This window comes from Megalops cyprinoides, chromosome 7 (assembly GCF_013368585.1).
Source record: "Megalops cyprinoides isolate fMegCyp1 chromosome 7, fMegCyp1.pri, whole genome shotgun sequence".
Classification (NCBI taxonomy): Eukaryota; Metazoa; Chordata; class Actinopteri; order Elopiformes; family Megalopidae; genus Megalops; species Megalops cyprinoides.
In genome coordinates, this window is record NC_050589.1 from 33322687 (window position 1) to 33347286 (window position 24600).

A 24600-nucleotide genomic window follows, 5' to 3' on the forward strand; every position below is an offset into this window, starting at 1 on the left:
AATGATCTAGAGAGACAAGGAGAATGGGGGAGGAGGAGCGATTGCAGCATGACGGGGACAGACTAATAATGTGTGGTCTGACTAATTACGGCCTCATTGGGCACTGAGGTGTCCGCTGAGGCGGCATCATAGAAGGGGTTTGACACACTACGGAGCTGCAGCTGTGCGTTGCCCTCCTGAGGCTCAGAACTGACCTTTGACCCCTCAACCCATCCTTGCTTTTTTATTGTCGCTGATGATCCAACAGATGAGGTGAACACAAAGGCCTTCAAAGGAGGATTACATTTCAAGGTTGCAGGTGGGCTTGGGCTACACCCACACCCATCACAGAAAATGACGTCATCCACGACGGCAACGGCGACGGTGAGGGTGGAGGGGGCTTGATTGACCCAGGACGGCAATAATACTCACCTCCGCATGAGAGCCGCGGCGCACTGACTTCACCACGATGGCCTTGTTCTTTTCCTCGATCTCGAAGCCGTAGTCCTCCTCCTCTGGGTGGATCTGAAAGGGAGGAAAACACCCCATCGTCTTCATCACCATCAACATCACTCGAAGGACATGCTTACTTAGAACAAAATGGGAGAGGAAAATCCCATTCTCAGTCACTAAGGTTCTTTAATATTTGATCACTAACCAGAACTTGACAAGCAAAGTGAATTTTAAAGATGCACTGTATGATTCATTCCTTGACAGCATCACACAGAAATTCATTTCCTTAAAGAGGATTTATTATCAAGAGGCCAGGCCTTCTTTATTCTCTTTCAACGGCCAGATAAGACACATACATGAGATATCTCTGCTGCCTGTCAGCAAATCCACAGGCACTTTAGCAGGAGAACAACAGAGGCCACACAGTTGTAATAATGACCTGGGAGCTGATTGGTTCAATGGCTGGTGGGGAGGGGAGGGGAGGTGGTTATTGATTAATAGTTGGGTGGAATGCTTCAACCTTTCAGCAGAAAACAATGTCTGTTTCTGTCCATTCTTAATTTAGACCATTCAAAGTGGCATATAAGTGCCAGCTTTTTCAGACACAAAGTCGCCTTTTCTTTTAACCTTTCCTCCCATTCTTCAAACATCTGCAGCCAAATGTCACTACACTTACAGGGTGTTGGCATTCTATGAAACAAAACATGGTTGATGTTTATAAAGTGATGCAGGCAGTCAAAATCTTCCCAAAAAGAGAATGTAATCCGGTTATGAAGGAGACACTCAGGGCAAGCCTTCTGCTGAAGGTAAAGGTAAAAGTAAGATAGCTCCAAACAAAGCAAAGCTGTGAAAACATGTCCTAGATGCACTGTAAAAAACCACTGCTAATGTGCATATGTAAATACAGGTGAAAATACAATGTACTACAATATTCGTTTGCTGAACTGGCACTTTCATCCGGTGTGACTTATTATGGACTGTATATTTTTGTTTCTTGACCATGGAGAGAAGACATCACAAATGAAGCGTTGCCAGTAATGTGGGACTGAGGACTGTTTCGTTCACATCCATGGCTGTGCTTCTGTTGTCTGCCTAAACAAGTAAAAGCCAATCAGGAACCAAGAGATGCGACAGTAACTCTAAAGCATGCCAGTCGCGTTCATATCAGCACAATGTGCTGCTTTAAACAGACAATGATTTTGACATTTTAAAACTGTTTGATGAGCACGCACGGTTTAAACCTCGACGCGGTTCCTTGTAATTATCGAAGCTCTTCGTCTCTAACTGACAGCCTGTCCTCCTGAATGCTTGCCTGAACGCTGCGATAATTTAGTCACGGTCATGAGCCCTTTATCTGCACGGCTGCTCATCCAGTTACGACCTTTCCTTGGAAAATTTATCGTGTGACCACGGGTTTCGCCAATTTACTGAGATACGTCGGGCAGAAGCAGCCTGCCTTCATTAACGGAAGCCGTAAATGCGGGAGACGCTCCTAGCATGCTAACGCTGCGCGAATCAGAGCGGCTACTCTCGGGAACGACGTGGCCGTACACCACTGACGGGGAGGATTCTATAGTGACGCTACACCTGAAACAGTGAGGCGAGTTGGTTAGCCTAGTAGTAGAGAACACATTACAACTCATTCAAGGGGATGTGGTCGCTTCAGGTTTATCATTACACAACAATCACTTAAAAAAATATTGCTCTCAGCCTTCCACTGAAGCGCGAAAGAGAGCCCTTTTCTGACAGCTTAAAGGTCAAAGCAATTATTGGCAGCATCAGTTTGAAAAGTCTTTTAATGACCCTGGCTATTGCTGAAACCCCCAAGCATACACTATAAGCGCCAATGTGGAACTGTAAGAGGCTGTGTTGATTATATAGTCTCGTGGACTGGGAATAGACGTTATTCCTGTGATCCTCTGGCTGCCCTGACTAAATGAAAACATGGAATTATCTCCAGACAGCAACGCCAGACTAAAAGAGCTTGAGGACCACTGCTAACTGTCAATCATGGCAAGGGACAAGTGTAATGTCTCATTACCAGGAGCCTGGTCTTCAAACTGAAAAAGAAAGAAACTGAAATCTCTAAAGGTACTCAGACAAATATATATTTTCCTGTTTCAATGTAGATGGTTTTTAGTAATTACACCTGTAACTGAAAATGTAACAAAAAAGGAAATATGCTACTCTGCAATGATTCCCTTTTTGTCATGGAATAAAAGGACCGACTGATATTTACCGATTACAAATGATGACGCACATTCGAAATTGCCGGAATTATTGTTTTGTTCTGTTTTTCTTTTCATAATAATATGTTGGGTGCTTTCCCTGCTTGAAATATTGCCTGGATGAGACAGATTTATTCCACGGTCTGTCTTCATGTGCCAGATTTTTGATACCGCTTATGAGTCTTAAAAGAGTGTGACGGTAAGGACACCAGCATTGGCCTCTACCTTCATGGGAGAAAATGAGTTCTGCCAGAAACTGTTAAACCTGAGACTGCCAGAACCCCTCCCTCCTGCTTGCTCTTCCGCCTGTGTACTACAAGAAATGAAGGATTGGACAGTGACGTCACCATACACAAATGTTGCTGTTTTCTTGGAAAGCTGCACACCGGAAGCTAAAAATAGAAGTGGACCAAAAATGCAGACAAAAACTGTACTGTAGTTGTTTTAGTCATGTATTTTATTAAAAGTTTACTTTACTATACTATACTATTACTGAACTATACATTGGCGTTTTCTCAAACTACTTCCATTCACTTTCAATGACAGATTTGGCCCTCAGTACTCAGATACATCCTACACTGCAAACTACAAAGAGATGGCATTGTGCCATCACTGGCCAATCCTTAGTTTCGTGGTCTTGGCCTCCCTACCTCCATGGAAAGTATGTATGCTCTGTCTTTGGCCATGTCCCTTCAATTTGTAATGAGCCAGCAAATCTGTACACTTTCATCCTAAAAACCTGCAGAGATTTTTTAAATGTTGAGCACATGGAGTTGAACGTCTGTTCAGAAAATTGAATATCTGTAATTCATCTCAGAGGGCTCTTCTTGGTGAAGTCTGGCTCGCGGTCAGGAATGCAGGGTCTGAACAGCATGGGGGGATGGAGCCTCCCTATACAGCCAGCCAAATTATTCAACAAATCACCAAAACCCAGTGAGACCTGCAGAGGTCTTTAAGGAATAATCCTTATCCGACGGGCTGGCAAAACAAAGGCACTGATACCCAGATGTGATAACATAAAATGGCACCCGGCCGGGGTGGTTCAATAGGAGGAAAAAAACCCAGGAGAAGTGACTGGTTAATTGAACCAAGAATTTATGAATCTGCTTTGTAGGACACTGGATCTGTGTTTTAGCACATTCAGCGACACATTATATTAGCAACCAGAAAACGTTATTTTTATTTCATGAAATTATCTAAGCGATAAATCGTATGTGTGAAATAAACTGGTCACACTTGTTTCAGAAAACTTTGGTGCCCTTTAACAGTGTGTTGTATCTGGCGGAGGACTTAAATAATGAGACACAGACAACGAGAGGAAACGCATAAGCATCCCTACTTCATGTACTGCTCTGTTGCTGGCTTCTGCAGTCTGGCTCTGTGGCGTTACTGTACACACTTGCCATACAACTGCAGCAGCAGTAGTTTCAAATTCAAAAAAAAAAATGTGCGGGATGTTGTATTATTTGAAATGTGTATAAACACTGGAAGACAGAATGTGCTGTGGATACACAGTGTTTGACCGGGGCCAGCTGTGCAGTTTGGATGGTTGTTGACTTAGAGAGGCGATTTGGCAGTCAGCTTGGCTCTGGGTAAAGGGTAAAGAGCCTGCATGGTTATGTGCTGGCCAGCACTGCAGATAAACACACAGACATCCCCCATTAAAACATTTACTTCTAAACCGAGCACTGCTGAAGGTGCTTTCACGTCAACGTCAATGTCAGTGCCTCAATATGTATTTATAGTGTGTGGGGTTTGGGGCCGTGCTGGACGTCCCACTACAGCACATGCACGTCATCTACCAAAACATGTGACCCAGACAGGGAGAGCAGCACTGTGACACTTCAGTAAGGAGTCAGGCGACCAAGGAGGATAGAACATCCCATCTGGTAGCTTTTCAAGACAAACCAAAGTGGGGAAAGTAACTAATTTCCAGTTTGAGTGAAACATTGCAATAATTAAAATAGAAAAGGCATAAAAAGCTCTTTCAGGAAAAATGCTCCTTCAGAGTCTGCTTGAAACATTGTCTTGAAAATAATAACACTGGGGTGTTTGGGGACAGCCTAAAAAAGGGGGAAATTTATCCCAGGGGGCAAAGGCCTTTGTGCCCTCTGTGAATAACGTGCGTGTCGTGGCGATTACAACCGAAACGGCTGTGGTGGATCAATTTTCACCTTCGCGGGCCAGGGCTCGGTGAGGCCTTACCAGCAGGGACTTGGCCACGATGTTCTCGATGAGCTTGAAGTCGTTCCGCAGCTGTTTGCTCTTGGAGCTGGTGCCCTCCGTCTCCTCGTCGGCGTAGAAGCGGAAGAATTGCGATTCATCTTTGAATTCGCTCTTCTCCAGCACTGCCAGGGGAGGGGAGGAGAGAGCAGTGTGAGTGCGGTGATTGTGAGTTCGTTCTGCCAGTGCTTCATGAAAGAATCACAGCTTTCTATATCCCTGTAAAGGAAGTTTTCCGATTCGTCGTCTATTTAAAAAGAGCTGACTCAACAGGGACTGTAGGGTTCACCTCAAAAGAGCAATTATTAAATGCCACCTGCTAATAAATATGAATAAAAAACTAATATTAATAAGAAAACTAATATTAATAAAAAAAGAAAAATAACTCTGGATACAGTGTTACTTGGCAACTTCTCCAAACCCAAGCAGCTGGTTAAACAACACACTGTGGGCTAGCATAAACACAGTTAATGAACAGTGCACCAGACTAAGCTTGACTTTTAAAGAGGGGAAGAAAGCACAGGGTACAGTAATCCTGCTCTTTTCCTCGCAGCTGTAAACACTGTCTCATGTTTGAGGATCTAAAATTGTGTTATTTCCTATTTCCATGTGTTTTTGCAGACGTTTTGGAAGCACAGGCTGTTCTTCTGCTCTGTCCTTATGAATCGTTTCCAACTAAAATACCTCCGAAGGGCCCTTGTGCAGAAGCAAGACACTGCGCCAGAGCCACGCTTGAGGCCGCAGTCTGAGAGACCAACTCGAGCGTGCCTATTTACAAGGCGCCCCCCCCCACGCGTCCAGTATACGGTGCGTGAGGAGAGGGAGTAAGACGCAAACACGGCACAGTCGTGCAACCCCTCGGGAACGGGAGAGGTGGCACCCAGCTGCTGCATCGCACGCAAGTTAGTCGTGCTGGAGTGAATGGATCCAGGCTGGCCAATGAGAGCGGGGCGCCTATTTGTTTCACAACAGCAAACTCGGTGTTCGGCCAGGAAAGCCGAGCCTCCCTATAAGACTTCTCTCATTGGTCTTTTGGTTATTGTTAGCTAGTGCATGTGGAAAAAAGAACAGGTCTTGGGCACAGGAGAGAAGAGCACTGGCATTACGAAATGCACAGCAATCAGTCTTTCTGTGCATCGCATGAAGCATACATTCACTGTCACACCCATTTTGTGTAACAAATTCAAGACTCTGAAAACAAAATGTTTCGCGGTAACGGAAAAGCATGAAAAATGGGATGAAAAAAGTTACACTTGCCAAAAATGTGTTGCCCGTAATCAGACAATGCATGCTGTACAACTTTGAGCTTGGTTAGACAGACCTAGGAAGACTTAGGAAACCAACGGTTAAGAACCATTGATTTGGTGTGTACTAGGTGCATGCAATTTTAAAATATTTAGCAATATAGTTACATCACTTGCAAACACCAATTAGACACACATCCCAAAAGATAACTGAAATATCAGTTGTTTTTCAGAGAACAGCACTGCGTGACCTTTAACATGGTAATGGTCCAAGCTAACCCAGGACGTCCGCGCTGAAATGCAAAACATGACGACTCTGGTGAGGAACACTACGAATAATGTTTATGTTGAAAACTAAGCCTCAGCCAAACCACAGATTTATTTTCCTCATGACTATATTAAACATGCTTTCTGATGTACTGACCGTGGTGCATGAACCCGCTGTTGCACAGCCCGACACCCAGTGTCACTGCATCCTCACGCGTGGAGCTGTCACCCTGCGGTTTCGGGGGACAAAAACACAGTCACCGTCTGGCAAAAGACCGCAGGTAAAGCTGGAACTCCGCTGTGGACTGACAATCAGCTAGGCAGATCAATATAATGAATTAGCCCATCAGAAAACCACTTTCAGTGAGCTGCTTCTGGCTTTATTGTATTTTAAAGGTTGTGCCTTAGGAATGCCTTCCACAAGCTGAGTAGTCAAATGCAGCCATTCAGTAGCTATCTGCACACCTTTCTTTCACATTTTAACACATTGCCATAATAAGCCTACCATATTCAACCTCACAGACCAGAAACACAACACAGGACCATCCTGAAAGCAATATCATAAGGGGTCCATGCTATTGTTTCGCAAACTACATACAAATACTGTCAGAATATGTCTTGTTGTAAGAGGGGGGAAAAAGCAGATGCAATTTAGGGTTGCCATGCTGACCTAATCAACACGTAATTATTGTGCTGAACTAAAGGATCACACGCTAGCAAAATACACTTGTTCACGTCACAGCAGCAATCAACAGCCAGAGCATTAATGGGGACAGATGCAGCCGCTCTGGTAATTCACAACTTCTTTTTCAATGGGGAAATGGGACGTGGAATTCACAAGAGAGCGGAAACAAACAGAGAGTGAAAACATGCACAGAGGCGCAGGAGTGGTTTACACAGAGCATGACTAAAAGGGCCAGTCCCTCTGAGGTCTTCCTGACTATACTGTACCCACTGTACGTTTACTCACTCCTGATACAATGGCATCCTACAGAGCAGGGGATAATTGGGACATTCCACGCAAGCAGTCAACAGTCAGTCATATACAGTCAGTCAGTAAACAGTCTTCACTGCCTTCCACTGACAGAAACTAATATCTGAGAGAGGAGCAATGAGGATGCCTGCCAAACAAACAGGACTGCACAGAGAGAGAGATCGCGAGGGAGAGGGAGAGAGACAGACAGAGAGAAGGAGAGAAGGGGGAGAATGTCAGAAAAAGAGAGGGAGAGAGGGAAAGACAGTAAAAGGGAGGGGAAGGAAGACACAGAATGATGGAGAGAGGAAAAAAACTGTGAGAGAGGAGATGGCCAAGCAAGGGGTAAGGGAGAATGAAAGAGAAGAAAAAGAGAAGCAGTGACAGAAAATAGAGAGAGACAATATGACAGAGAGAGAGAGAGAGAGGAGAGAGACAACGAATGAGAGAGAGAGAAAGAGAGAGGAGCAGAGGGAAAAGGTGTTGACTCCGAGACCCTGCCTGGGCTTGTTTCACACTCCACCCGCGCAGGCAGAAAATGATTCAGAAATTAGCTCCTGTCATCACTGCTTTCCCAGTCCGTCTGCCGTGCCCCACAGAGGGTTCCTTGGCTTTAAATCAGTTCCCAACAACTCAGCACCCCATTCACAGCTACCACCGAGGCCGTAGCACAACGGTACCACCGCTTCAGGTCCTTAAAGCTCCACAGTCTGAGGAATTATTTAAGGTAGACTGTGCTCACACATAGGGAAAATCTGGGTGTCACCTACACTGATAATAATTTTCATGTTAGCATGCTCAGAACCTACTTACCTGAGATATTAGCCAGTCAACCAGTTTGCTTGCTGGAACCACAGACTTGAATGTTTTCAGATGGTAGTCTCTATCCCTGCATTCCAGAGCAAACATGAGAAGGCAATTTTGTTACACACGTATCTATATCCTAAGGGTGTTTATTTAAGGTATGTACATAATTCCGCTCATACACGAGCACAGGACAAGTTAACACTGGCATATTAAAGGAGTAACATTTTTTGTAAATCTTCACTGGGGTGTGGACTTTGTGGTGTGCAATCCTGGGCAGTTATAAGACTTCATTACTATCTTATCCTTCAGTAAGCGAGATGGTCAATTTTTTGTATTAAGTACACATTTATCTGCCGAGTTCATTTCTGACCAAGGGGAATCTGAGCAGTAAATTTTGGCACTGTAACTCATTGTAAGCGGAGGATGCACATCCGCATGTCATTCAAAAAAAAACACAATTCTTGTAAGGGGAAACCGATAAGTTAAACAGGAAGTGCTAGAGAGGATGTGCGGTTGACGAATGTGATCTAATGGAACACACAGGACATGTGTCTGTGCGTGCTTTAACAGTTCATTCTCCCCTGACTGCAGCTACACCACCGAGACGGACGTTTTAGCGCACAGCAGGGAATTCAAACAAAGCTAATTAGCGTGCGGGTTTAAAATAGCATTACACACCCTTGTCTGTGCGTTGTTCAACAAACCCAGAGAATTCTGAGTGAAAATACACGCGCCTCCTTCTGAAACTGAAGGACTTTCTTTAGTACACATTGTTTTACAGATCCAGGATTCATAAGGGAGCTTGGAATATGAAGTGCTATTTGTTGAAACAAGGAAAAAGTGACTACTACGAATGAAAATAATGCATTAATTTATAATGCTTTTCATTGTTATTATTAAACATATAATTGTTCATTTTAATTATCAATGCCACCTACATTTATTATATGTGTTTGTGTGTGTGGGTATATACATTTAGTGTTTTTTCCCTTTCTCTCAAAAGTATTTATGGCTCCTGTGGTTGTCTTTAATTATTTTAGCTTTGACATTCTATTGTGTTACTGTAATTGTTCTTAGGTGTGACAGACCAATTTCTTTGGCAACAACTACAAACCTTGCTCATTCTAACTAAATGCCTTTGAATTTTAATCAATTTTTTATTTGATATTGACGTGGAAACTTGTACATCTGTCATGCTATAGTCTTACTTCATATTACTTCATACTGAGTTTCTTATATTCCTCCAGTTTTTTAAAATATTCTGTCCATGCGTACATACAAATGTACCGTGAAGTGCATTATAAAATGGACTCTTCGTATCTGTTCCTTTCAGAAAAATCTGAAATTGAGTGCTGAATCGATGTCATTTTGCTCAACCGAGTATAAAGCTTTTAGTCAGAGACAGCTGACACTCGCCACACTGTGGCCACATATTCTGACATTTCAATCAATGCCAAACAAATCTGCCGAGTGAGAAGAAGGACACACCGTGCAATCTTTGCAAATTAGTCCCTAAATAAGGTTATTTAGGCCTGCTGCTGCTAGCAGCAAATGCGTCTGCAGAAGAAAATTGTGATCGATGGCACAGAAGGAAATCCAACTGGAAAAGGGCTGCTGAATGCAAGTCAAAGATCTGGAGTGACAGAGAGAGCTGGTGCTATTTCGCTCCATGTAATCCCCTTGGAGGACGGGGGTGCCATCCACTGTCCTCCTGGCTAGCTGAAAGGTCACTACAATGCCGGGATCCAAAAGCTTCCGGATTCGATGTCCACAGTGTGTGAACGCAGTAAAAGAAGAACATGAATGCATTGCATAGATAGATGTGCCGGTGTTGCTCATTTCGGAGCATGGAGGTCCATCCATGATACCTCAAACGATGCAAGAGCCTGTGTCAGCAGATGCTGCCAGGTGGATGTGGGGGAACTTACTTGATCACGGGCGTGAAGAGACTGTGGAGACGGCAGTACAACCGCACACCCTGCAAAGAGGAACACAGCCCACAATCAAATAGTGTCACTTGCCACCACTTTGCCTTATGCATGCTTGCACTGTTCAAACCATAAATCACTTTCCTAGCTGCCTCGTGTCACCTGAGAACAATGCCTGTATCTGACTGTTTCGGCAGTGGTTAGATACAGGCCTTAGGGGTGGCTGAGGTCTTGCTGGCATGTTGGCATGTATTTCAAGTCCGCTTAGCATGATTATCAGCGCTGTCCACGCTATCAGATAATGAACTTGTCACTGTGATGTGATGGTCTTTGTTGCCTCTTTGTGAAAGCAGGAACACCGAGACGATGAGGATACCTTCGACATAATGTCCTCCATTTCACTCCTGGCTTTGTAGGTTCCATCATCATACCGGAATCTGTACAGCACCTGCTCATTCTTGAACTGGTGCTTGTCAGACACTGGCAATGGAATGAAGGGGAAAAAATACATGCAATTAACAATCACAGACTATCAACTGTATTCATTCTAGGCTGGAAACACAGGCGCACTGCATAAATGAATATTCCGACACATTATTTTCCATCTCAATGCTATTTAAGACCTCAGAGCCAATGTTTCACTTTAACTTGTTCTGCTGCATGAGAAATACACATACAATTTGTGATAACATATTACATAAGCATACTAAAATGTGAATAATGCAAATACCAAGTGAGCCAAAATGATATTTACTGTGGAAGACAATGGATGGAAAAGGATGGAAACAAAAATGCAGAGATAAGGAGGAGATGGTGGGCGGGGTTTAGCAGGAGAATGCATAGGAGAGAGAAATGACAGATTTGGAAATGAACTGTGCTGCCATCTCTAAGTCTAAGTCAACAAATGTGGTTTAAATTGAAATTACTGACACCTTACAGAAAACAATCATTTTGATGAACATGCACACATCTATGCGTATGTTATCAATAGCTGTCTTACCAACCTCAAAGTAATGCATCACTATCATTAAACACAATGGCAATATGCTGAGATTTAAGGCAGCGCTTCAATTTGCTTCCTTCATTTACTTCTGTAATTAGGCAAAGACGATGGCCATCTTAGCTTTCCCCCAGGACCACACGCCTCTTCCCAACAGCCACAAATGTGATCTGTTTGGCCACATCCTATGGGGTTGCAATAATGAAGCACGATGTGTAATCTGGGCACATATGGTCGACACTCACCGGAAAGCAAAGCCTATTCATTTTCAGTCACACAGATGTGGCTTTTGAGATGTTTGCACAGTGAAGCAGGGGACACATACAGTCTTCTGTAACCCCAAGGGCTATAATTATTGACTGAATCCCGCTACACACGGAATGGCCAGGGGTCAATACAGAGTGTGAAAGAATGTGCAGTGACATATTAATATGTCACTGCACATTCTGCACTCCTCTATACTGCACACTGTCTCCTCTATATGCAGATCTTAAGTGTCAGAGTGACACAAAAATCAAAATTCCACCTGCAATAAAGCAGGTCTTTCAATTTGATGCAAGGTGTCTTATGGAGTTACTGGTGCCTCTGGCAAAAACCTAAAATAAATCATAATTTTATGTCATTTTAATCATAAATTGAAAGAAAACTCACATAAGGTATTCCTCCATATAACCTTGCAACACAAGGAAATGATACTCTGAAGACTGAGAAAAACAGCAAACAGGCAGAGAAAATAGGATGCAGACACATTAAAAGTAATTATTCCCCAAATATTTGCTGTGCAGTTTTACAGCGCTTACAGAGGCAGAACACAGAACATCAGCAAATTAAAGATCAAGTCAAGCGTCTCCAGAATGTTTTTCTTGAATAAAAATGAGCCGGGTCTCTCTCTGAAGACAGGAGGAAATCATTCTATTCAAATATCACCATTGTTTTGGGACAAGGTGAATGCATATTAACTGAGCCGGAGACAGTGGCAAAAAGGAGGGCAGTGTGAGAGAGAAAAGGGTGAGAGTGAGAAGATATTTATGAGACACATTCTCATGTGACGTCACAGGGCTGCAGTGGTTACCACAGGCCTAAGGTCACAGGTGTAAATCATGTGTGAGCACGGCTGTTGCTCGCTCAAAACTGACAACCATCATGAACTACTTCTGTAAATATCCACCTGAAGAAGAGCATAAGTAAAAACACAGAAGCTAAGTCTTAAGTCTAACCAATAAACCATGCTGCCATGGAGTCTGTGCTCCCTGGGACAGAGACAGAGGGAGGTCCGGGGAGACGGGGGGGGGGGACGTCACATGGGGAGGTGAGACTTTATGACCTCGGGGACCGCGAGAGTGACAGAGAGAGCCTCACCGTGATGGATGATGCCGTTCTCCAGCAGGGCCTGGCCCAGGTTCACGCCCTCGTCTGGCTTGCTGATCTCTCCGCTCTCTATCAGCCAGGACACGAACTCGCTGCAGACAGCAAAGGGAGAGGGCATAACGGGAAGTGCTGAGTTTGACCGTCCATCTGCCAGCTGTGCAGCGTGACGCAATGAATAAGCTAACCACTGTTAGCTTGTCCGTCACAGACACCCGATACACATTCTTCACGTGTATTTTATCTTCTTGAATCTGATTTAAACTGACAGGAGAAAAGAGTCCAAGCTCACATCTAAGCCGCTGATCAGAATTTTAAGAATACATTTCTTTGAATTCTCCAACATGATTGGTTGAACAGAAACCCGTACCTGGGATGTGTTTTGATAACCCTGGACACAGACATATTCACCTCCAGCTCAGACCCAGTCTTCTGCTTCCACTATGATGTGACGGGATCTGCCCTTCCCAGCTCCTCAGCTACTGAGTCTCCCCTCTCCCTCTCTGCACCGGATTAGAATTACTGCGCCCCATCCCCCTCCCAATCAGCACCCCTCTGCCTCTGGGATTACTCAGTGCCCCAAACAACACGCCGAGCCTCAGCACAAATTGCACGTTTTTGAAGACTATTTCCTCCTAAAAAATGCAAAAATAACGTTTTAATCCATTCTTCTCAATTCTTTCCCCCTACAGTTCAGATTGGATGCTTGCCAAGAGACTGTTTGGATTAGAGACTCCTATCGTTTCCAATACCGCGAGCATGACTCTGAAAGTCTTTACTTCTCCATCATGTAGGCTGCTTAACACAACTCATCCGCCAGGATGTCAGCAACACACACAACACAACACAGCTGGCCGGAGCGCAATATAAATTAGCCAGACCTGTCACACGTACAGGTGCCCTTCTACCCAAGGGGCAAGCACCTTTCGACCCACCGCTCCCACCTGGACAGTTTCTCTAAGGAAGGCTGCAGCCTGAATATTTTACCATATTTCAAATGCGCCTCAGACTGGCTGCCCTTTTTTGCATGCTGCACTGAACAGCACAACTGTGTGGATTTGCCAAATTTCTTTCAGCCGTAAAAAAAAAAATACTCTGTAAAAACAATTACTGTACTGCTAATTACTACTGGCAAAGGACTAAAAGACTGTTGTTTGCATGCAGCCAACCCAAATGATGGAAAAGCCTGGTTCATTTCGACAGAGCTCTCTCAGGGCTTGCCCAATCAAGGAAAATAATTAATTCAGTCTTTATGCGACTCATAGATATTCACAACATGATAACCACGCAGAGACGTGGGGCTGAAAATGAAACAGGCTCAGAGGGAGATGAGACAAATATTTGATTAGTCCGGCTCTGTGTGTATATGCGTCTGTAATAGTGCTAGCCCCTGCATACGGTATTCTCTTTCACCAAAACTATCACCTTTCCGGAGCAAGGGAAGGTTCAGTGAATCTGTAGCACAAATCTAAGCACTGCTATAAATCTTAAGATCTGGCTGACTTTTCTGGTTGCAAAATATCTGTTATATTATTCATAGACTCAAAATCAACTCTCGCCGGGAGCTTAAAGAACTTGGATTACCTCTTTTTGTTATCGAACAAAGTTTTAAAAAAATACATGTTCAGAGCTATTTTGGTCTTCATAACAGCTTGTACTTACATTAAGGGCCAGTGCTGAAGAAAAATATGTAAAATACATCCACACTTATGAGACAGCCAGTGAAGAAAGCTCAGGGAAATGCAAAGCTGGCAGTAAGACTGTGGGTCTTGCTCAGGCTAATATATCTTTGTAACAGCTTTGCTGTATATTTGTAGCTCAGAACAGATACACAGATTTTCCACAGTATAAAGGCACACTGTTTTCACCAAAGGTGCAATGTTCCTTTTAACCATTGCTGACGCTGATTCACTGTTTTTGCAGTATATTTGTGAGTGCCATCATTGCAGGTTAAACCCAATGCTGACTGAGGCATGAAAAATCTGTGTATTGATTGAAAAGCATTTGCACTGAGCTGAGACTAATGCAGTAGGTAACCAAGGCTTTTGGCTGCTCCCTGTAATACTTGCATTAAGAGACCTCTTATTCAATCGAGGTACCGCCTAAATGGAGGACAGGCGAAAGAAAGAACAATGTACGGTATCGATTTCCTCGCAGTAATGGTGTCTGCGAGGGTGTCTGACTGGCTGAGCATTCAGAGCGCGGTTCCTGGAAGAGCGAAACAAGTGCCCCCTTCTCATACCCGCCAGAAGAAAACAACAAGAGCAAACAACTGCTGACAAACGGAGCACTCCGCCAGGCCTGCGACAGAACGTGTTCGCTCCTCTGCTCCTCGCATTTAACTCTTCCACTTACATCAGAGGTCACCTCTTCTGTCCAATTTCACTGCAAGCTTCACTTAAGGGGACTGTGTACACTGTGCGAAAACATTTGATGAATTGCGAAAACATTTGATGAATGCAGTTCCACCAATTAAGTAAGTATGACCTATCATTGCAGTTAGTTAGGAAGCATCCATTAAAAGGGTACTACCTTTCCATTTTCAAAGATACAACTAATTTAGAAATCAGTGTTTTCAAAACTGTTCCCCTCATATGCTCATTGTAAAAGGCTCTAACATTGATATTTACAGATGATGGACATGTTCAATTTAGTGACTTCCTGAAAAATGTGGCATGGCAATCAGAAAAATGTAAGTCTTAGCTGCATACTGTATTAGCTGCGTACTACCTGTTTATTTAGTGTTTCAAAATATATCATTCTTAATCATTTAGCTGTAATATGCTTGCTAACCGTATAAACAGTTCTTTAAAATAATATGGATTTCATATCTTGAGAGAAAATTTAAGGCACACCAATGTCTTTGAGAGGGGAAAAGCAAATGACAAACAAATGTCACGGCACTGGCAGGAACTACTTGGCCAGCTTGGCAGCATAAGTCACCTGTACAATTCCATCAAACTACATTACAAATGCTCTTAACCAGAGCACATTACATAGCTTACAGTTTAACAATGTTCCAGCTATTGTCTTAATCACATTATAATCGCGTTATTAATGTGCATGCCAATGTGGCAAATGTGAGTTCAGTACCTTGCCCAAGGTACAACAGTAGCCCACCCAGGAACTGAACCGGCAGCCTTTGGGTTACCAGCGCTGTTTCTGACTACTGTGCCAATCTGCTTCACTACAGTGCCTCACGTCCAACACCACGACGCAGTTTGATCGTTTTCAGACCGCATCTGCTCCTGTGATCGTGTTTACAAAGCTACGTCCCCGGACGGACCTTGCACGTTGTATCAAATTTTACATGAACTCATTAAATCAACAATCGCGGAGGGTTCACGCAGACTTGATGGATGGGCGCATTATCGTTTCGGCTGAGTTAAACGTTACACCTGCCCTCTTGTCTCTCATCAAGCCAAGCGCAAAAGGAGCTCCGTGGTGCTCTGCGGAGGCGTGCAAACAGAAATTTTTAATTGCTGTTTGAGATGGAAATGGAACGTTTGAGCCGAAGCATGACGGAGCACGCGCTCCCGCGTCTCCACGCGCAACACTCGCTCTCTGTCTGTCTCTGGGAGAATTCAGAGGAAGCTGCGGTTAAAATGGGGTGTGATGGCTGCCCACTGAATCTGCATCCAAAACGGAGTAATCTGAAAGAGGCGACTGGTGGAAGGACCATTTCCAACTGGTTCGCTTGTCTAAGGGAGGGCATCAGTGTGCAGAAATCAGTGCGGCTTCAGGGCTGGACCTCTGGGCTATTGAGAGGGGCTCGACCCTCGGCTCACTCATCCACACATTAAGCCAACTTCCAGATATGTCAAAATGGACACGTGAAGAACACTGCCCAGAAGAAAACCATAACTGCACTAACACTGAATTAGGTCATTATATTACACAAACATATATATATTTATTATGATACCTTCCCTGAGTTACAAAAAACACGTCTCTCCAAGGAAAAAAGTGTACACAGAGTTAAATTTTCACAGTTTAATAAATGATGCATATCGACTGTTGGGAAGTTTGGTTGTCATCTGTAACTGAAATAAGTTGCCTGGATAAGATCGTCTGCTCAGCTGATAACCGATAAAAATGCATGCTTGAGGGAGGAGGATAATTACTTTAAGTCCACCATCATGTCAACAATGTCCCATTTAAACAACTGTCTCAAGTCAATTATTCCAGTAAACAAAGGTTAAACTTGGACAAGTGACAATGTTAGTGGCAATGTAAATTGAAGCAAATTAAATTAAATTGTACTAAATTCTCCATTATATCTCAGAGCAAAAGACTTGATGGAAAAGTACAGGGGTTTGCCGGTCATGTACATGTGTTCATGTAGATCTGATCATATCCGGTGATTCCTATCCTACAAAACCCCGCTTTGAAACAGAATTCTGTTCTGATGGATTTTTTTTTTGCCATGGGTTTTGGCTACTGACAGATAATTGATTAATAATCAATCAATCCATCAGTCTGTCAGCCAATCAAGTAATCAGTCAAGCACATCATGTTTGTAGCCAGGTGCTATACAGAGTACTTTTACAATCGAAAGGACTAAATAGAAAATCTGAGTAAGTCATAGATTTAGGGGGATGTCCCCGACCCCACGAAAAGGCCATCAGGGGAAACTCCAGGAAAGAGAAAACAAACAACAGAAAGTAAGCAAACATCAGCTTGTAAATGAACATCTCCAAGCGGTTCATTGACATCTCAGTGAATGCGTGTTGTCTAGCTTCTCCCTTTGATCTCACCTGCTTGCTAAGACCCTTTTTTTTTTTTCTTTTTTTAAACCTAACTGCTTTGGGGGACTTACTTTCCGAAGAAGCACTTGGGCACCATGGTGAGCTTCCGGCGTCGGTCTTTGATCAGGTGACGGCTCTTGCTCATCATCATGTGGTACAGCTTCTCTCCTTTCTCGGCAATCATGACGTACGCGTCCCGCTCCATTCCCAGCTTGAGACCTGCCCGACACGAATACCCCCCCCCCCCCCATCAGATTACTGTACAGACCATCTGCACATGCAGAGTCAAGCAGTGACCATTTATGCTAACGAAGATATGCGTGTTTTATTACTCTTCTCTGTATGAAACTATCGCTTGCCTTGCGAGTGTTTCGTCAAACATGTAATCAAGTAATGGTATGGCAGCAATTAGGTAACTACAGCTAGTGTACGCTGGGGCTGAACAGTCAGCCAACATTGGTTGGGACAAAACACTTTATGTCTTGTCATATTGGCGTCCATACATTCTAACAGCGGTATGTTTTGATTTAATCATGCAAATTCAAGCCTAATTAATCAACAGGATAGGTTTTTGTCACAAACAATAGCGCTGGCAGATTGCTCTGTGATTAATTACAGGGTCATTGCACGCCAGGTGTTTCACACTGTCTGTCTCAGTGCTCACTACAAAAACATTAACATCACCAAGGGGGTTTTGGGCATGTCCTGCTCAGAATAATATTACTAATCTGTTGAGAAATAAAAATCCCCCATTGAGCGATGATCTGGAAAGGGTCAATGAAAAATGAAAAGTGACCAAGTCTAAAAGCAAAAACAACAAAAAAGAAATCACCTTCGTTTATAGTGGGATTTTTTTTGTGGTCTCAGTTTTAAAGCTACAATGAAGGTAGTAAGTCCCACACCTACCTTGACTCATATTGTCCAGGCAAATAACTTGTTCTTTTGTTTTTGGTATTTTCCAAAAAAAGTTTTTACTGAACTATTACATCTAATTTCTTGACTTCGGCCTTTAGCTCTGAGTTGATACCATCGTAAGCATGACCTGTCATTGTTTAACTGAAGATATAAGCCTGGCCCATCTAAACTGATGTTATTGAAAGTTTGGTGAAGAGTACATGAGACTGTAACTTCACAAAAGAGCCTCTCAGCAATGCTTGCAAGAAACACAACCTTGCAACCATTTACCCAAAATCTGTAATGATCAGAGGCAAATCCTCTGCAGGATTCCTGTAAAGATTATTGGAATCTATCCAAGACTTTTTCACCAGACCTTTTGGCTGCTTCCCAGTGCCATTCACGTGAACTACTTTGTCTGAGACTACTAGAAATTGCTCAATTTACAATGGTCAGTGGGGGTTAATGACCCAAAATTGTTTGGCAGCATTTGAAAGTGCGGTCCCTAAAGTAAATACAGCAATCCAAATTTCAAGAACTGCATGCCCCCACACTATAGCATTAAAACATATACAATGAAATTCTCTATGTGTTTCAATACTGTTGTTGACATCTACTGATGTTTCACCAGTCCCACACTTTAGACTGGAGTAGGAGAGGAATGAGTGAAGGAAAAATTCTTATCTAGTTCCCTGCTGAATGACTGCATTGATCTACATGACTGCCACCCAGCCTGGCATGGAGAAGCAGGGGGTTGGGGGGGTGCTTATGTGTGATGCCAGTCTAAACAACTGAGAGTTCCGAGATCCTGGAGAAATAAACCCTGCTTTAAATGCTGCGAGACGTCTAGACTTTCTCCGCAATAAAGGGGACACTCCTGGACCCGAGGAAACGATTCCAAGCCCCAAACGGGCCGTTTGGGTCTGACTCACCACCAGGTCCAAGGGACCAAGGGACAGACCATAAAGGCAGTGTCAGGTCCTGACTACCGGCACTTGTGAGGTTTCTCTTTGCTACAGGCACACATGTGAACCCATGGTATTGCTCTAATGTGCCGTTGCTACGGCGGGGAGCACCGTTGAACGGCTGAACGCAGTTTGAATTCGCAATGAAACGACTATGAAAAGCAAACAAATTGTGCTTTGATTGAGAAAGGTCAGCCTTATAAAACGAACACCTCCCACTGCCACAAGGCTCATGAGACCACTACATAACACACGTATATACATTCATATAAGAAAGACAGAGACAGACAGAGAGAGGTACTGTATTACTGGTCGATTTCTTGTTTTGACCTTCTTGTTCTGAAGGGGGAGAGGAAGAAGACAGAGAGAGAAGAACGAGAACGAGAGAGGGGCCATTTTTCCTCTCCTGTGTTCTCACTGCAGGTCTCCAGGGTGAGCTTGGAGCTGGTTGAGGGCGACAGTAGAGCAGCCTGCAGCTAGCAGCAGCTGGAATGGACTCAGAACAAAAGCATGGCTATAAGGACAGAAGGCCACACAGGCCTGTCCTGTCACCCAGCTCAGCTGTCTGAGGAGCCCATGGGCTCTGGCCTCCACCGACTACCAGAAAAAAAGCTGTGCCCTATGAAGGGTAAACCATTTCTGTCAGAGATTAAGGAAATTGGAAAATTTCTGCATGTTGATGTCATGAAGGTCAACACTGTGTGGAACTTTCCATATTACATGCGATTCTTCAGGTAATCACCAATGCTAGACCTTTGGGTTGGACATGCAGGTGTTCCTTTTTAAGACAGCTTTTGTATCCCTATGGCCACCAACCACATGTAAACTCACGCTGGACTATGGAGCCAGTTACTGTTACTCTACATGTATGTGTCTACATACTTGTTGCCTGTCCTAAGTAAGTACTGGTTGTGTATTGTTCTTAAGCCCACACTTGCATGTTTTCAGCTGTCAATCAATGAGTTGTGGGGGTGAATTTCCCCTTGAAAACACAATAGTGAAATCTGATCTGAACATGACCTGCCTCGTGCAGCACGTAGCACTGCCCCTTTCAAGTCAATGCCCCTGTTCACTGTCCAACGGCTTTCTGGATTGACCAGGCCAGCTGAGACCATGCGTCCACCTCACTGGCTTCAGCGACATTGTTGCACAATAATCATTTAACTCCTGCCTGTCACATCAGAGGAGATCTTATACTCCTTCAGCTCTAGCCTATATTAGTATCACTTAGACACTTTTGTTTGAACTCAGGACTATGACTGCCTGAAGACACCAGTGACAAACCTTGGTAAACGCAAAAAGACATGAGAGGCATGTAAACTAGAATATCATGCTAATAGTTAAAGCTGTGCACCCTGTGACAGCACTTTCTGCCATTGTGGCAATGGCACTTTACTTATTTATAAGGATGGTGCTAATGATTCAGTATCTGTGCGGCTACTTGCCTAACCCTACTGAATGCACTAGTGAGTCATCCTGGATAACAGCATCTGCCAAATGGAAAAATGCAAATTTAATCCACAAAGGCATGCTGGAATCCCCTAAGTTTATCTGTCATTCTGAGAAGTCCCTTTCGCTCTGGAGTATTACTCAGCACAAAGCTGATGACCGTCACAGGGGTACCCATTGAGTGGCACACCAAAGCACGACCTCTCTGCACGTTCAGCGCACGTGCCACGGGGTACGGCTACAATGCCTGGCTCCCTGAAACACAGCTCTGGGGAGTCGGTGTTGTGGCAGCCGAGTCTGCCTTGGGGCCCTCGGTAGATCTCCCAGAATGCAACGCGCGTGACTGATGTGGCATCTGCTGGCTTAAGATCTACTGCCAATCACTGAAAGCTGATACTGACGGAGGCCTGGGAGGCCCATAAGGCAGGTCCTTTTGGCAAGGTCAGGTGCAGATCTGAGGGTTTCCGAGAGGCCCTGTGACAGCGTCCTTATTGAATGTGGTCATGTGTCGAGCAACACTATTGCTTTGGGCATTAAGCTTGTGCACATGGCTTTATGCACTGCGCAAGGTAGATGTGGAAGAAAAACCATGTCAGAATTTTCGACAGAGAAATACAATTTCTTTACAATATGAGAAAATGCCTACATTTTCATGTTAGGGCATCTAATGAGTAATGAGACCATAAAATGAGAAATCATCTTAAACCAATTTAAATTCATAAGTGCTGAACACAATATTCCACTGCTTTTACTTCATAGACTGAGTTCTAATTTGCTCCAAGAGATTTCATTTAAGTGCTTTGCTGATGTGATTCTTAATTAACTGGCCACAAACCCTGAGCCAAATTCTTTTATTTCCCCTTCTCACATGTTGCAAACATTGCTGTATATCATGGGCTTTTTGCCTGGAAATAGGAGCCCTGGTGACTACATCAAGGACTAACTGACCCTCGCTCATTCCCCCAATGGCAAAACAAGAGACAGCCCATTCCAGGTGTCTCCTGTCCCAAGTTAAAACACACCTTTGAAGCTGCAAAAGCAAAAAGCAAAAAAAGGGTGTTCATTCCTAAGGAGAGAGCAGCAAAGCAACATGGTACTTGAAATAAGAAAGACAAAGTTAACATCAAAAAGAGAAACAGGAAACCACATGTACTGATAATATGTACTGTCATATATTTTAAATGCATTCTGTATATCTATATATACATTTTGTACAGAACTTGGTGACTCTGTCTTCTTCAAGCAGTATGCCTGAATGTCCACTGAATGTCCATTATTTGCCACTAGTTTTTAATAATGATTTTTAAAGAAAATCTGTTCCTCTGAGCAAAACTGTTATGCAAACCTCTACATCTGTCTGCCTCATGAATGCATCCTTCATCCATTCACTAATACTGAAAATATAGGAACACCTGCCAGGGTCACGCCCATACCTTTACATACATGTGAGACTGGCCAAGACTGGAATTTGGCACTAAGAAAACGTCCCTTTGAAATTGGAGAATGTAAATGCTGTCATTAAATCACCGTTAATTCCAAATGTAAGGAGACAAATCAATGCTTCACACTAGAGTGGGCCATAACCCCCTTGCTGCACTGCTTCGAGGGAATCCCAGGGCTTTGGAGAGGATTGGTTTTGAACTATCAGAGGGAATGAATTATGCATTTATTCTTCTCTATTGCTCTACATTGCACCATGTTATATGGAGCTGATATTTCATGGTATAGTCCCCATTATAATGGTAAGGCCAAAAACAGATGACTGACTCTGTACTTTATATCGAAAGATCTCTTCATGAATTTCTGTAGCTTACATTTCATCACCAGAACTCTTTTGTTCAATAATTTAGAAAGGGAGCCAAACAGGATAATTAGTGATCTCTTGTAAGATGCTCCACTGGGAGCAGGTTCTCAGCATTCTGTTGATTATGCCTGGATAACTAAGATTGCTGCAAGGCTTGATTAGTTTGGGCTCAACGTTATGGCACACTGATCTCCTGTGTTCTCCTCTTAATCTTAATTTGGTAGAGCATCAAGATCCAAGCAAGTGCAATGCTGCCAACTGGCATGTTACTGTTACTACTACCATATCGCAATGGTACTGTATCAACAAAAACCACTGCATTTATATTAGAAATTTACAACCGTGTAGTATTTGTCATTGCATGGAAAAACAGCTCTAAAAGTGATGAGTCATAAAAAGCTCAGCAGGTTTTTATAAAAGCCTAGTCAACACACAGGAGGCACGACAGCTTCGCAGAGAATAGTAACAAACATAAGGAGTGGCATGTTTTCTTGGTGAGTGTTGCTCTCTCTGGCAGCCTGCCACCAGTTTATTCCAGGACCAGGGTCGATGTTCTGTTTTTAGCGCATCATGGTTGTTTTGTGAATGAGTTGTCCGATCTGTCTGCAGCGTCGCCAGCTGTCGCTCGAGCTGCACCACGGAGCAAAACACCGGTTGCTACAACCCTCCAGAAAAAAAAAAACAGCGCCGAACACCGTCACCTTCAGTTGTTTTTAAGAACCGAATCACATCTTCAACATTTCAGATAAGACCAGGTTTAGGAAAAAGCAGAACTGTTGGTGCCACTGTTCCTTAAAAGTCTGCTTCAGTTAATCTTGCGAGCATACTAAATGAGATCAAATGCGTTCTAATATTCGGTCAGTTGTGCTGCAAGTTATTTCACCACACATTAAGACGAAAGCGCTGGAGTAAGTGTTCCATGCATGGCAGCCTAGGAAAGCAATTTCATCAATGACCGCACTCGGTCTGGTTAACTCAAACACCAGCCCCCGTGTGATGTGAGCTGGGGTTATTTTTACACAGAAGTGTGCTCCAGGAAAACATACTACAATTTCTGCACACCGAATCTGCCAAAACTAACTCAGAAGAAAAAACAAGGCTATTCGCAAGAGAAGTGGCTGCTGCTCTGTCCCGATTTAGACTGAGTCCCAGATGTGCACTCTCCTTAACTCTGAGAAATACATTTTAGGAAGTGTTACATTTTTGCATTGCTTACACAATATTATTCATCAGCACCCAGCGCCCCCATTGTGTAATGAATGAAAGAAAAATAAAGATGTTTCCTAACTTGTTGCTCCACTTTAAGGGCAAAGTGCATCACTGTCAGACATGATTTGTGCTGAAGGATGTTTTTAACCCTTTGGTGTCTGGTAAGGGTCCTGGAGGCCATGCAGCTAAAGCATTTGTTCTTTCAGTAAAACAAAAGAAAAAGCCCAAAGACATAGCTAAACAAGCGCAGGTCTTTCCCTGTCACTCACTCTCTCTCTGCTCTCGCTCCTTCAGGATGGCGTCCAGCCACTTTTGTTTGTCCTCTGCGTTCTTCGCCATGCACACAAACCACTTGTTCTTGGCCGTGTTGTGGATTTTCCAACCGTTGGTCACAGTGTAGTTATTGCTATGGTAGTCGGCTGTAAAAGAACAATAAAACTTGGTTAAGAATGACTGTGGTACTCACATTAATCAACTGAACGAAGACAAAAAAACCATCATGGAACAGACCTTTAAATTTCAATAACTTTGTCCTTGAAAAACAAAATTATATCAATGTCACATTTTTGGCTGTGACACAACAAACAGTAGTGTCCCTCACTAACTCACAAATTCACCAACTAAATGAATGGCTCCCCCAAAGTAACAATGGTACCTTTATCTGCCGACTAGATGGCAAAGAGGCACTAATGAAGAGAAGCACAGTCATCGCAGTCCCTGAGCAGTGCTTGTTTTGCTCAGTTCATCATGAATTTTCTTGAGATCAGATTAAGATGCAGCTGTCCACCCATTTTTACCAGAGAAAGGTGACAGGGACTACCCAGACTCCACAAGGGCAGCTTACATTTCAATTTTGCATCAATCAAATTTATTAAATAGCTCCAACTGTTCTCATTGTTGTTAACAATTATAACAGACAGGACTTGCAAGTCACTGCCGCACTCATACTGCTACTCTGACCTTGCTAATAAACACACACATACCAATATGCACATAGGCATGCATAGATCAAAAGATAAATAGCAATACGAAGATGAGCTCAATGTACATGAGAGGCTAAGAGG

At 43.5% G+C, this 24600-nt stretch overlaps 1 protein-coding gene across 1 annotated transcript in view; it reads right to left on the bottom strand.

The window, feature by feature from the left end:
* Positions 1-24600, bottom strand: part of LOC118780531 (phosphatidylinositol 3,4,5-trisphosphate-dependent Rac exchanger 1 protein-like) — a 99738-nt gene that overhangs the window by 28128 nt on the left and 47010 nt on the right. Inside the window, exons 9-17 of the mRNA XM_036533076.1 lie at positions 23806-23955; positions 17287-17434; positions 12462-12562; positions 10479-10582; positions 10103-10152; positions 8181-8256; positions 6552-6624; positions 4866-5008; positions 412-504 (exon numbers count right to left, since the gene is read on the bottom strand). Coding sequence (XP_036388969.1) covers positions 412-504; positions 4866-5008; positions 6552-6624; positions 8181-8256; positions 10103-10152; positions 10479-10582; positions 12462-12562; positions 17287-17434; positions 23806-23955 — 938 coding nt within the window. The remainder of the gene's footprint in view (positions 1-411; positions 505-4865; positions 5009-6551; positions 6625-8180; positions 8257-10102; positions 10153-10478; positions 10583-12461; positions 12563-17286; positions 17435-23805; positions 23956-24600) is intronic.